The sequence below is a fragment of the Poromitra crassiceps genome, assembly GCF_964638095.1.
Source record: "Poromitra crassiceps genome assembly, chromosome: 17".
Classification (NCBI taxonomy): Eukaryota; Metazoa; Chordata; class Actinopteri; order Beryciformes; family Melamphaidae; genus Poromitra; species Poromitra crassiceps.
In genome coordinates, this window is record NC_139635.1 from 27,689,553 (window position 1) to 27,704,762 (window position 15,210).

At 43.4% G+C, this 15,210-nt stretch overlaps 1 protein-coding gene across 2 annotated transcripts in view; it reads left to right on the top strand.

Annotated features, from left to right (window-relative positions):
- LOC310791782 (uncharacterized protein) overlaps positions 1-15,210 on the top strand; it is a 134,980-nt gene that overhangs the window by 51,492 nt on the left and 68,278 nt on the right. For both annotated transcript variants that reach the window (XM_083653446.1, XM_083653447.1), the window contains exons 7-9: positions 11,751-11,827; positions 12,993-13,165; positions 13,358-13,392. In XM_083653446.1, coding sequence (XP_083509572.1) covers positions 11,751-11,827; positions 12,993-13,165; positions 13,358-13,392 — 285 coding nt within the window. The remainder of the gene's footprint in view (positions 1-11,750; positions 11,828-12,992; positions 13,166-13,357; positions 13,393-15,210) is intronic.

Consider the following 15,210-nt stretch of genomic DNA (forward strand, 5'->3'; position numbering starts at 1 on the left):
TAACACCAAAATACCACCCCAGGGGAACAAAAAGCTAACGTAGTTAAACCAGTAGGGTGGGACCTATTAGAAAGAATAGATTTAGGGGAAGTTCACTAATACAACAGAAATCGGGACAAATAAATAAACAAAATAAAATAAATAAAATAAGCTCGGCTACATAGGCATTAGCAGTAGAATACAGCATGGTTTCAGCGTCTGAAAATTTAAGCTGAGATAAATGGCTTTTTGTGAAATTCAATAGAACAGTCACTTTAACCATTTATTTTTGGCGTAAGACGTCAGACATCTAAACAATAGTTTTGAACAGTAATTTCCTCCATAGCAGCAGGAAACCCCCCTCTCCTTCAAACTCCTCCCTCCGTGTGTGTTCTCCTCCCTCTGTGGCTGCAGCGGTACAAGCGAGGCTCTGCCTGTCTGTGCTGCCTGGCTGCTGGCGGCTGCTCTTTGGGCGAGTCTGCATGGGGCTCGTTCGTTTCGGTTGTGAGCTCAGCTGGAATGAAGCTGCGTGCAATTGTGGGCTTTCTGCCGGTGTTTCAAAGTGTGTTGCACCCATAATCTATTATGCAAATTTGCAATCCCCCACTGCCAGCTCCCAGCGCGATAATGCGCGAAAGCGAAAGCGTTTTCGCCAATCCATTTTACAGTATGAGAATGGTTTCCTCGCGCGTTCCCCTGCAGTTTTGGCTCGGCTTTTTCTACTCTGGAGAGCACTGTCGCCACTTAGTGGGTCGGTGGAATGGGTTGTACACGTTCGGTGGCTCCCATATTTATATAGGAGATGTAAAAGGGTTAGATCAACGTCCCACCGTCAAAAAAATAAAAAATAAATTTTTGACAAGTTGACTCGCCATTGGCAGTCAACCGTTGGTTTCTGCTTGACCAGTTGACTCGCCAATGGCAGTGAACGTGTTAAACTGGATGGACAAACCCTGTCTTTATTTGTCACAAACACAGTGGCATGAACACACACATGCATGCTTTGGAGGCGCCGGGAAATTTGTCCTCCACATTTCCTCCTCCATGGTCAGGCCAGGGAGCGGTGGGCAGTTGCAGTGAAGCGCACGGGGACGAACTTCTTCCAACCGCCACTGGTCAGACGACGATCTTCCACATCTTTTTAGTTGGGGGTTATATATGGAGGAACCCCAGGGGGCACGGGGAGAACATGCAAACTCCACACAGAAAGGCCCTTTCGACTAGATAGCCCATAGTCACTGAAGACATGAGAGGAACACACCACCCTCAGCACCCACAGCGTCCCAGGCAGGAATCAAACCCAGGACCTTCTAGCTGTGAGGCGACAGCCCCTCAAACACTTGTCGTCCCTGGGCGGTCTCGAACCACCAACCTTTCGGTTAACAGCCGAACGCGCTAACCAATTGTGCCACAGAGACATTGTTATTAGACATTATTATTACTGGGCGGGCCAGGTTTGATGAATGATGAATGATGAATGATGAATAGTTTGACAGTTATTGAGAGTTGATTTGAGTTAATGAGTTATTAATTTGAGTTAGTGTGGACCAGTGATGTCACTGGTCCACACTTTAACACTCAATAACTGTCAAATTAAATGACAGACTTCAAAACCGTTTACAGTTTTCTGATATACTACTGATGTTCTAATGATACAAAGCTGGTTGAAAATGGGCGGAGTGTTCCTTTAAGTGTTCGTAGGTTTAGAGAATACTAGCTAATTAGCTAGGTGAAAAAAAGGGGTAACAAGATTGGGAGTTCCATGAGGATGATCTGAGGAATCCATGAGTCCGCGTTGGTGACATTGATTAAGAGGAGGGGAGGGGAGGATAGGAGTCGGAGGTGATGATTAAGAGGAGGGGAGGGGAGGATAGGAGTTGGAGGTGATGATGAGGCCGGGGGGGAAGGGGAGGGGCATCCCCCCCCCCCTTCCCTTAGGCAGGCAGGTGACCAGGATGATGAGGATAGGGGTCAGTGGTGATGATGAGCCCGGGGTGTCAGGGTGTCAGACAGGAGAAGGAGTAGTGGGTAGATGGCCTAGAGTGGCGACAGGTGGCTAGGGCGATGACGGCCGGACCTAGGGCTGCAGCGGCGGGGGTGTACGTCAGGCCAATGAAGGACACCTGAGGGGGAGAGAGAGAAGAGAGCGGAGGAATCTGCGCAGAGGTGGAACTAACTCTATAGACAACAATAAAATTAGGTCAAATCAAAATTTATTAGGATTATTTAGGATGACTAATACTATACTGCTAATTCAGGTCTAGGTAGTCTAGGTCTAAGTTTAGACTGATACTGCTGGCTTGTGATAGCCCGCTCAGCAGTTCAGGACTAAGTTTATTCACCAGCTATTTGATTTTATATCTAAGCTACTGGGTCGACTGATGCCATATTATTAAATTAGGTCAAGTCTAAGTTTATACTGATACTGCTGGCTTGTGATAGCCCGCTCAGCAGTTCAGGACTAAGTTTATTCACCAGCTATTTGATTTTATATCTAAGCTACTGGGTCGACTGATGCCATATTATTAAATTAGGTCAAGTCTAAGTTTATACTGATACTGCTGGCTTGTGATAGCCCGCTCAGCAGTTCAGGACTAAGTTTATTCACCAGCTATTAGATTTTCTATCTAAGCTACTGGGTCGACTGATGCCATATTATTAAAATTATGCAACATTATTTTACACTCGTTCCGTCTTGATCGACAGTAAATGCCAACCATGCCCCCCAAACACTTCTCGACCCTGGGTGGGCTCCAACCACCAACCTTTCGGTTAACAGCCGAACGCGCTAACCGATTGCGCCACAGAGACATTACTATTAAACGTTATTATTAGTAGCCGGGCCAGTGGTTGGGCCACTACTTGTATTTACAAATGTTAGTATTATTAGGGGTTCAAGGCAAGCCCCGAAGGGGCTGGAAACCCTCTTGTTTTTACTCTGGTTTATTATTATTATTATTCCCGTTCTTCTGCGGCGATGCAAATTCCCGTGAGTTGGTACATCGGTGCCGCGTCTATGTGCCGACAGGCGGCAGTGCCGACAGGCCACAATGCCGATAGCCCACAAGCAGAACCAGCCGAGCGATGCGGCGTGCAGCGTGTCGGTGGACCGGCTGGAGCTAAGCTCTCCCAGCCACCACGCCTAAACCTAACCTCCCGACCACCCGCAATGCCGACCTTAGGTTTAGGCGTGGGGAGAGGTTAGGTTTAGGCGTGGGGGGTGGGAGAGGTTAGGTTTAGGGTTAGGGTCTGGGGGAGGTTAGGTTTAGGCGTGGGGGGAGGCAGGGGCGGACTGGGATCATAATTCAGGCCGGGCATTAGATACCAAGCAGGCCAGGCCGATACGGGCCGACGCACGTGCCGGTGTCCGAAGGGCGGCGGCGAAAAATTTGGGCCATTTGAAGCCCAATTTGGGCCGTTTGAAGCCCAATTTGGGCCGTTTGAAGCCAGATTTGGGCCGTTTGAAGCCCAATTTGGGCCGAGTCCAATTTTACAATGAGATGCACCCACTTTAACCCTGAATAAAGTAATAAAACCACTAGTAAACCAGTAGGCGGCGCCTGGCCTGCTGTTCAGTGAGTGGCCTGACTGCGGGCACCAAAATAAATAAATAAATAAATAAATATATATATATATATATATATATATATATTATATATTTTTTTTTTTTTTTTTTTTTTTTTGCAGGCCAGGCCAGGCCAGGCCACCGGGCATTTGCCCGACGTGCCCGATTATGCAGTCCGCGCCTGCACACACACACATATATACCAGTTTCCCCTAGAAAATCTTTCTGGCCTGGAGGGATTTCTAAATGTACCCCGACCGCAACGGTGGGGGCCATCGCTGGCGACGCTAAAGTTTTAGCTAACGTGTTCACATCTATGTTCGCAATGGCATCCCAAGTATCATCATACTATTATGGGATGCGATGCGAACAGTTGACACACAGTTGACACACGTTGACACGTTTTGGAACAGCGCTGCACGCTGGCACAATACTCCTAAAAGCAAAATGCTTATTGTTTTGAATGATTTGGCACCTTCTATTACTGTCAACACCAGTATTGTTGTATTGTAATAATGAAATTTTGGGGAGAGCAGGGGGGGGGGGGAGAATAAAAAAAAAAAAAAAAAAAAAAAAAAAAAAATTTTTTTTGTGCAATTTCTTAGAGCCGCCAACTAAAGCTTCGAGAGCCGCCAGCGTCTCGCGAGCCACACAATGAGGAACTAGGCTCTATAGCCTACATTGAGTAAAGAAACGCTTCAATGAGGTAGCCTATGTGCTCTCAAAACAAACATTTTGGAAGGATTATTTGCTGTAATTATTATTTGAAGTGTCCATAAAACTAATGCCACCGCAGATTTTCTGTTGTGGACTCGACTGTGATCTATTTGTCAACTTTACTGCAACGTGAGTAGGCTGGCTACGTGACCAATTGAGAGCATGAGGTAATTAAAATAAATCAGACAGCGAGTCTGAAGCCGTATCTGCAAGCCGTCTGCGCACCTGCTGCACTACTACGTTTAGTAACGTGACCAATTGAGAGCGCATGAGGTAATTAAAAGAAATGGGGAAGAATAAGAACTGTTTCTGTAGCCTTAGCCTACCTCTACCTGCTACCTCCATTTGAAGACCTTGGATTAATTGAAGAAAGACAACTCATCCAGAGCAGTACAACTGTTGTCGCGCACGGCACGGCAGCATGTGAGTGTATGTGTGTATGAGAGAGAGAGGGGGGGAGAATTATTAGCTGGAATGACGGGTTGGGTTGGGGCGGGCCTTAAAAAACCCTGACCCACGCATCACTAGTGGAGATGGTGAGCAACTTTAAATTGGATTAGCTGGTGTCTGCTATTAACACGTTCACTGCCAATGGCGAGTTGACTCGTCAAACACAATCCAACCGTTCACTGCCAACGACGAGTTGAGACGTCAAAAAAATCGTTTTTTTTTTTTTTGACGGTGGGATGTGCATCTAACCCTTTTACATCTCTTATATAAGTATTGGACGTGTACAACGTGTACAACCCATTCCACCGACCCACTAAGTGGCGACAGTGCTTTCCTGACTAGAGGAAGGCAAGTAAAAAGCAGTGTGACGAAGCCATTCTCATGAAAATGGGTTTTCGCGCTGATTGCTGGCGGTGCGGGTTTGCAAATTTGCATAATAGATTACCGGTGGAACACACTTTGAAACACGCAGCATAAATATGACCAGAATCGCAAAAGCTTCATCAAAGCTCTCAACCAAAACTCCAAGAAGCGAGCGAGTCCATCCAGACTTCCTCAAAGAGCGGCCGCGCAGACAGGCAGGAGCAGCAGCAAAGCAGTGAGACTGGTGACAAGCTTGTGACATGCCCGCTGCAGCCAAGAAGAACGCCCACGGAGGGAGGAGTTGGAAGCAGAGGGGGGTTTCCTGCTGTTATGGAGGAAATTACTGTTCAAAACTATTGTTTAGATGTCTGACGTCTTACTGATGCCAAAAATGAATGGTTAAAGTGACTGTTCTATCGAATTTCACAAAAAGCCGTTTATCTCAAAATAATTTTTCTGACGCTGAAACCATGCTGTATTCAACTGCTAATGCTTACATAACTACTAACTCTACAAACTAACTCTTTTAGACAGAGAAAGCACACATTCTATTAGTTCTTTTGAGATATTGTGTGTTCACAAAATCTTAGCAGAAAAGAATCCTCGGGTCTTGAAAGATGAGCCAGAATCCTCAAAAAAACCCTCTGGCAGAACCTAACTACAGTAAAAAAAAAATGGCTGGCAGTGAATGTGTTAACTGAGCAGAGTTGCACAACCGACAAACTCCTTTCCCATATAATGTCAGATAAATCAGTACCAAGTTCCTCCTGCCATGCTCCTCTCAGTAGAGGCCATGGTGCAGTTGTCAAACAGACATACAAACCTAGAGATGAGGTGCTTGGAGTGAGGAGGGCTCAGCAAAACATCAAAAAAGCATGTTCACTTGGGAGCGCTTCAAAGGCACGAATCTTGGATCGAAAAAAAATTCTGATTTGCAGGAATTTGTGCTGGGCAACTCAAACTTCCTTTTCAATAGATCAAAGGATGCAAAATTACCATCTATGTATAGAAGTCAGACCCTTCTCACTCCAGGCATGGTAGTTTCTATCTGACCAAAGAGGCAAAAAAGTGACTGAAACAAATAGGAGTGTGGATGGAAACATCTGGTAGATTCAAGGCTTTCCTAACTTGGTTTAGAATTCTGAGCGAGTTTCTCACAACAAAACCCAATTTCTGAAAAGTCCCTGGCCTCTCCAGCTTGGAAAATAAGATGGCTGGCAGAGAGGAGTTGACAATAGAGCTGGCCTCCATTTTCAGCCACAGGGGGGCCCCAAGAGCTAAATTGTCAGGGGTCCCTTGCCGCAAAAACATTAAAGCCCTAACATTATCAGCCCAGTAGTAGTGCCTAAAGATTGGTAAGGCCAGCCCTCCCTCAGACTTGGGCTTTTGCAAATGGATTTCGAAATTCTGTGATTCTTATAATTCCAGATGTAGGAGAGAATTATGGAGTCCAGTTCTCTGAAAAAAGCCGATGTAAGGAAGATGGGAAGGTTTTGACACAGATAGAGGAACCTGGGAAGTGAAACCATCTTAACTGAATTTATACGGCCAATCATGGACAAAGGCAGGGTTTTCTATACATTGTTTAAGTCTTAGAACAAAATCACCAAAATTCAACTTAAATATTAGTTGAGGATCTCTGGGTATGGTCAAGCCAAGATAGGTGAGGCAGTCCTTTGCCAAATTGAATGGGAGATTTTCCAGGAAACCAGGGGTGAAGACATCAGAGAGAGGCATAAAGTCACTCTTTGTCCAGTTAATTGTGCATCCGGACAGCTTACCGAAGGAGGTGATTAATTCTAGGCAGTGGCGTGCCTGACCAAGTTGGTGCCCTAGGCAAGATTTTTGCTGGTGCCCCCCCTCCCCCAAAGAAAATATAATAAAAATTATATCACAGCTAATTCCACCACTGCAGTGCAGGTTCAGAATCGCCCTCCGGTGCTGGAAGTACTTTCAGGTAGGGGGTGCTGTAAGGAAGGGACTCTCGGTGCTGCCCGCGAGGGCAGCGGCGAAGAAAATTCGACTTTTTTTGGACTTTCATCCATATTTAGAAGAATATTTAATTTTAAATTAACATTAGAATTATACTGTTGTGATGTCATTATTCAGTATCTTCTCCTTTTCTCACTCACTTTCATGTAAGCACCTGCTCTCCCTTTAGTCGTTTTACACTACAACAGACAGCAACACAGGCATAAACTCTGAACTTATTATTATTATTATGGAAAACCAGATTATGATGAAAATCAAACACTTTTGAAGAGAGAGCGTATGAAATAAGATTAGAGCTGGGAAGCACAAACTGTTTTTTAATGCATCTTGTTGGTGGTATAAACACAAGACAGCCAAATCCAACAATTTCGAAAATCCCATTTCTTGCCACCAGGGGGTGCTGCAGCACCCTCAGCACCCACCTTCCAGCTCCCTTCCCCCACTCTGGGAAAAAGCTCCGAGCAGGTAGAAGGGGGCGTGACCGCGCAGGGGGTGGGGTGGTATGGATTAGGGACCATGGTGAAAGTGCTGCAGCCCAGGCAGCCAGAAAGCCAGAATTAGAAAAATTATTTCACTATTATTTAAAGACTTAAGACGTTGTTCTGCTTATTTTTTGTCTACTATTGTAAAATAATAGTAGGCCTATTATCATGAAAAAGTATTTGTAAAAAAAAAAAAAAAAAAAAATTACCCTCTCTGGGCCCCTAACGGCTCAAGCGCCCCTAGCATTTGCCTAGTTCGCCTAATGGACGGCACGCCACTGATTCTAGGAGAGGGGGGATCGATTGTTCTGAGTTATGTAGGTATATTATTACGTCATCGGCATACAAACTGATACATGTCTCAATACCTCTGACCTTCAGGCCTGTGATATCTGGGTGACCACGTATTTTTAAAGCAAGGGGCTCGAGCGCAATGGCGAAGAGGGCTGGCGAGAGAGGGCAACCCTGCTGGACCGAGCGAAGTAATGGAAACCTGGTTGACTTGTCGCCATTGGTTATAACTGAACATGTCGGACTAGCATACCGTATATGAGCTTTACCCAGGATATAAATGAATCACCAAACCTGAATTTGTGCAGTGACTCGAACATGTAAGGCCATGTAAGACCTGATCGAACGCCTTATGTGCGTCGAGTGACAAAATTGCTGCACCACTGGTCTTACTGTGATCTGCGTATATGGTGTTAAAGAGGCGTCTGACATTGAAAAAGGAGAACCTATTTGGGATGAACCCCCGTCTGATCAGGATGAATGATGGATGACAAATGTTGTCTTTTAGTGATTACTTTTCTGTCAAAATTCTGGAGTGCTATGGGTCTGTAGCTGGCCGGGTCTACTTCCTCCTTCCCCTTTTTTAAGATAAGGGAGATGTTAGCTTCATACAGTGTTTTAGGGAAGACTTTGTCCTTCTTCGAGCTAGATGTCATTCTGAGGAGGAGTGGGGCGAGAATGTCGCAGAATTTCTTGTAAAATTCAGCACCAAATCCATCCGGCCCAGCTGCTTTTCTGGTTGACATACTTGATAAGGAGGCCGATAGCAAAGAGGAGGAAGAAGAGAAAGATGAGACCATTGAGGCTGACTTGAATGATGATGAAGAGGACTATCAGAACTAAAGCTTCCTCTACTACAGCACTTCAGTTTTGGAAATTGCTCAGAAACAATAGTCATGCATTGTCTGAATGACCCAGGTCTCTAGTTCGTGGTTGCAAAGGTTCATGATGCTATGAATATCCTAGAGCAGGAGTTTTCAAAGGGCTCCAAGCAGTTTCAGGGGAGGCTCAGTCAAATTATAAAGTGAAAAGATATATTAGTTATTAAAAGGAGATCTCATAGAATAGCCTAAATGTGTGTGATTTGGTTAAAGAGATAGTTCAGAGATACAGTAGTTTTGGGAATCTGACTTTCCCAGAGTCAGAAGCAAATCAATGCCTTCAGACAGACATTTTTATGTATTTGGTGTAGTCTGAAGTATGTCAAACAGCAATATCAGGCTATCGTGGATCAATTGTTGAGTGTCTATGGGGATCAAATAACAAAATATTGATACCATAGGCATCCAGGAGTTGAGTGAGGAGGGCTCCCTTTTCCAAGTTTTGTCTGGGGGAAGGCCCACAGTCTCAGACTTTGAAAACCCCTGTCCTAGAGGTAACCATAGGTCATTGCTTTTCATACAGTGAGGTCTAGTTTCAAAAAAGTGTCTCACTAGATAGATAGATAGATAGATAGATAGATAGATAGATAGATAGAGTACTTTATTCATCCCCGAGGGGAAATTCTGGCATTACAGCAGCAGTAGCATCAATGACAGTGACAAGAGCATCAATGACAAGAGCATCAATGACATTAAACAATTAAACAATAAAAAAGTTACACAAATAAAAAAAGTTACACAACTAAGGTAAGGTGCAGAAACAGCAGTATTAAAATATTGCAATAAGAAAAGAAACAAACCAATACGAAAATATACAATATACAATATATACCACTTTACTAATACCGCCTTTACATCTTACGTTTCCCAGAAACTGTAGGTAAATTAAATTAAATCAACTAAAAATACTCCTAAATAGTATTGAATAATACTATTATTTATATTTATATTATTTCTCAAACTAAACTAAAGCTGTACAGTTTGTTATTTATATAATGATTGATATGACTATACATACTATACATAGTGAGTGTGCAATGTGGGCATGTGTACAGTGCATAGGATTCAATGTTCAGGAGGGCGGGAGGGGAGGGGGCGGTAGGGAGAGGAGGGCCCTCCTCTCTCTGCGTGTCCAGGAGTTATTGTAAATTGTTATTGCGGTGGGTACGAAAGACCTCCTGTAACGCTCCTTGCTACAGGGAAGCTGACGGAGCCTCTGACTGAAACCGCTCCGTTGTCCAGCCAGCAGGTCGTACAATGAAGTGAAGAGTCTCAGCTGTCCAGTCATACCCAAATTTATGAAATTCCAAGACTCTTTACGGACCCCAGTATGCAGAAAATGGTCAAATACACCATTTTTGCAATAGGCGGAAATGACACTCTTCCAGGCCTACTGCATGCAAAAAAGGGTGTGGTTCTTGCCCAAAACTGCATCAGATGAGCATACATTTGGCATGTCTGTACAGGGGAGGCTTGTGGGATAACCCATTTCCATTCAGATATATTGAGGTGACAGGTCAAGGGACCATTTGGAAAATGGTGATGGCCGTTTTTCCCTCGCCAAAATTGTGTCTGATTTTGAATCATTAGATATTTAGCCCCCTTGCCGACAAGCTGGCAGGACAAGCTTGGTCCCATTGGAAACCTTATGTTGTCTGCTTTCAAATGATCTCCCTACCTTTTCCCTAGCTCAAAATTTAAGCGTGCCACAGTCTCTGAAAGACAGTCTCACCGGCGTTCCTGCCGGCAATCCAGCGAGTGTCATAAGGGTAATAAAAGATTGAAAAAAAACATTTTGGACAGGTTTTTTTCTTGGGATCATCAAAATCTTTATTATAGAGGTCCTATGGATGCCAAAAATCCAGACTAGGAAAAATAGTAAGGGGGGTGCGTGTTGCCCCCTCCGAGGTGCCCTACTATATGAACTTCATAGTAGGGCACCTCGGAGGGGTCTAAAAGTAGAGAAAATCCCGCATGACACTGACCTTACTGGTAAACTCTTTATTAGAAAATAAATAGGGAAACAACGTTTCGGTGCTAGACCTTCATCAGGTTTTAAAAGACAATTGCTCAGGTGAGCTTGATTAGGGAACAGTGGGTGTGGCTAGATGATAACATTATAGCCTACATACAGCCAACAACAATAATTAACAGTAAATAAGATAACATTTTTAGAGTATACATGTAGAAAAAATTCATCAATACATATCACATGGATAAAATTCCAAATTGGATATAACATTATAGCCTATATATCCAACAACAACAATAATTCACAATAACAGTACATATCACTCAAGGAAAGTTGTAAGGTCAATCCACAGATTACAACATCACATTAAGTAACATCTCATCATTAAGACCCTTAGGAGCTAAAGTCTGCAAAGTGAAAATCCAATAGACTTCTCTTCTTTTCAAAAGCAGATCCATGTCACCACCTCTAGATGGCACCCTTAGTTTTTCTAGACCATAGAAACGAAGTGTAGATATGTCATGTCTCATATCATTAAAATGGACCGAAACAGGATAATTTCTGTCATTACGGCGTATCGTCGGAGGGGTCCACATGCACCCCCCTTATTTTTCATATTATGAAGACTAGCTATTTGACTGCTTTTGGCTCATTGCCTCCTAGTTTTTCATTGGATATTGATGGGATTCCACATGCACATGTTGAGTTGAGTTGAGTTGAGTTGAGTTGGGTCGTTGAACCAGTTTACACTACAAGAAAAATTCAAACATGTTTGATATAATCGTTGTGGCTCTGACTGGAGTCGGGAGGTAGTTTACCCTTGACGATTAGAAATCTGTAACCATAATACACTAACAGATTTTGCTGCTATAATTGGCATAACAACTGCAGACTACAGTCAACAAACAGACTGAGCCCAACTGGAAATCCTATGTAAAATCGGAGGGAAACTCTTGTAGTGTATTTTAGGTAGGGATGCCTGCATCATTCATGGAGGTTGACATGTTTACTCCTTTGAGTAATTTTGATTCTTTGGGGTTGTCTATCTTTCCTTACAGATGTCATCGCTGTGCTGTGCTCAGACATTCTTCTCCTCTTACAAGAAAAAGATCCAAAACTAATATTTGCTGCTGTGGTGAGTTCTTGCTAAACATCGCTTAATTTCCAGGAAACATCCTTGTATATTAGAATAAACTTAGAGTATAGACGGTTTTCACCAGAGCGCAACCCCACAGCACTTCCTTTTTCTCAGCATTCGGCAAACTGCAGAAATATTCACTCGACATCGTTACTTTTGTTTTCGCCGCTCAGCTGTAGGCTATAGACGGTTTTCACGGAATGGTCAGTCCTGCACTTGAATGTTTTTTTTTCTTTTATGTCCATAGCAAACACTGCAACAGGAAGTGAGCCGGGGTTCAATTTAGAATGTTTTTGTTGTCAAGTTAAAACCATCTATAGTTACTCTTTTATGTAGCTGAAATATAATACTGTAGATATCATTAGTAAAGATTTCTCCCCATCTGTCATTTGGTTTGTTAAAAAAAGAATTGTGATTAATGATGACACCATCATCAAATGATCCAGGACATTGACAGTTAACATAACACAGCACTAGGGGTGTCACGATATTTCGTCGCACGATATATTGCGATATCAAAACGTCACGATATGCGTCAGAAAAAAATGATATCGTAATTTTTTTAAAAATAATAATAGAACAAATTTAGCAGAATCAACACGCATGAGTCAGGGGGTAGACTACTACTGGCATGGCAAAACAGCTCAAGGGGTACATAAGATTACATAAGTTTAGGGACCATTGAGCATGAGTTATTTAAGAAATAGATTGTATACTTTATTTTTCTTTCACCATGCAACAAACATTTAGTTTGTGACAGTGTGACACATTCTATTGCAAGAGAAGCATTATCTTCCATGTTGTTTTCTAGTTATTATAATAACAATTTCCAAAAACAGCATTTGTTTTGTATTTTGTGTATTTCAAATGAAAGACTATTTTTCCAGTATTTTCCCAGGGCTCCCTTGAAAAGAGGTTTCGATTTCAACGGGACTCACATGGTTAAATAAATGATGAATAAATACATAAAAATTATTTACTTTTGTTAAAAAAAATATTGTTAAAATATCGTATCGTATCGTTATCGTGAACCCAATATCGTGTATCGTATCGTGAAATTAGTGTATCGTGAGACCCCTACACAGCACTGATCATGATAATAGTTAGATTAGTAATGCCCATTATACTATTGTGACTCCTGTGTTGCCTCCTCTAACTGCAGGATAACAAGCCCCCAGTGATCTTCCTCCAGAATCTGATGATTAAGGAAGTGGCTCACAACAACAAAGGCATGTTCCTCATCAACACCAAGCAGCCAAAGATGTATGAGATCCACACCCGCTCCAAAGAGGAATGCAACACCTGGAAATCCCTCATAGAGGGGGCTGTAGAAATGTGAGACGGGCATTTTAGGAGCAGCAGGACAGTCTTGGTATTTTGATAGATAGAACAGTGGCAAGTTTACATAGTGCTTTACAACAATAAAACTTAACGTATGTATAAAGAGAGAAAAAAAATGGAAACACATTCAAGAGAAATTAAAATGATAGTAAATAAATAATGTAAAAATTTGACTGTGTTTTACAGGAAAGAGGAGACCAGAACCAGACTGCGAGTGCAAGGTAAGAGCCAGCAGAGTATCATACACTTGCTGAATCGGATGGCACTAGTCTGTCAGGGTGCAAAGCTTATCAGAGGATCCACTTTGAGGGGACACACACTCGTATTGATATTGCGTTTTGTTGCATGTCCAGACTCTCTTATGATGCAGGATGCCCAGATAGCACAAAGCCTGACAGGGAAGCTGCACATCTTCGCTGCCCTCACTGAGACTGTGATGGGGCAAGAAGTGTCCCACAGCACTGCCCTACGAAGGCAGTCATTTCCCACAGTGCAGAACTGAGAAAAATGACTTTAAAGTTTTCTTGTTGTCCAGTCAAAATAGTTGAAGGCAGATCATTGGATATGTGGCAATCCTTTGTTGGCGTGACTGGCTAGCTGACAGAGCTGTGTTGGGCAGTTGCCACACTGTCAAACAGTGACTGTGTCCAATAATGAGTCATCATGATTTCAGAACACTGGCTAGCCAACTATATGGATATTATTTGCCTTCAAGTTTTACGTTATGCGAGTTTGAATGGAATGGGCCATACTTGCTAGCTACCGTTAGCTGGCTCGCACTAGCTAGCTGACTGCCTCATGCTAACGTTAACTAGTCAATTTCAGTGATTGCTGAAGTAATTGTACTTAGTTGTGTCTGGGTCTTTATGTTTCAACGCCATCTCCACTCCATCAACATTTTCCCTTGAGACAGTGCCATGATTTGATCCAGGCTCAATTTTATTTGAAATTATGTGTGTGTGTGTGTGTGTGTGTGTGTGTGTGTGTGTGTGTGTGTGTGTGTGTGTGTGTGTGTGTGTGTGTGTGTGTGTGTGTGTGTGCGTGTGCGTGCGTGCGTGCATGTGTGTGCTTCAGAACACAGTATAGGAACACATCACAGTAACTTTCAAGCACAAAAAACAGTAACTTCACTTTGAAATGATGCAAAACAAAGGCAAGGTAGCCTAATAACGTTAGGGTTGTGCTACAACCCAGGTTTTACGAGTGAGAACGAGAGCTCTCACTCTAGTGATTATCGCTGCCATGCCAGCGCCACTGGATGAACTCAATTTTACTCCAAAAATGACCTTTTTATAAAACCACCCATCCACCAATAGGTGGCATGGTATACATGTACATAGTATATAGTATACATATACATAGTATACATGAGAATGGCGCGGCCACCCACTAGCCAATCCCCGAGATTGCGTCACGTCCGCCCAATTCTCATGCCACTCACTCCAACTCATCCAGCCCACTGCGCAATCGACGCAGCAAGGCTGGGTAGTGAGAGTTCTCGTTCTCACTCGTAAAACCTGGGTTGTAGCACAACCCTAACGTTTTACTTCATTTCGAACTCAAGCTCTCACTCTAGTGCCAACTTGCTGCAGGGAGCACTCCTCAGAGCGACCCTGAGAGGCATAGGTTAACAACGGACGCATGGCAAACTGCCCATGCCCTACAGCAGTGATCCTCACTATTTCTTCGATGAGAGCCGCACTGGCAGGACAAAGTCAATAGGAGAGCCACTTTTACCGCAAAACACCGAAAGCCACCCCAACCAAGCACATCTGCCTACCATTTTTTTGTTTTATTGTTTTCCACACACACATACACACACACACACACACACACACACACACACACACACACACACACACACACACACACACACACACATATATATACCAGTTTCCCCGAGAAAATATTTCAGGCCTGAAGGGATTTCGAAATGTACCCCGACCGCAACGGTGGGGGCCGTCGCTGGCAACGCTGAAGTTTTAGCTAACCTGTTCACATCTATGTTCGCAATGGCATCCCAAGTATCATCATACTAT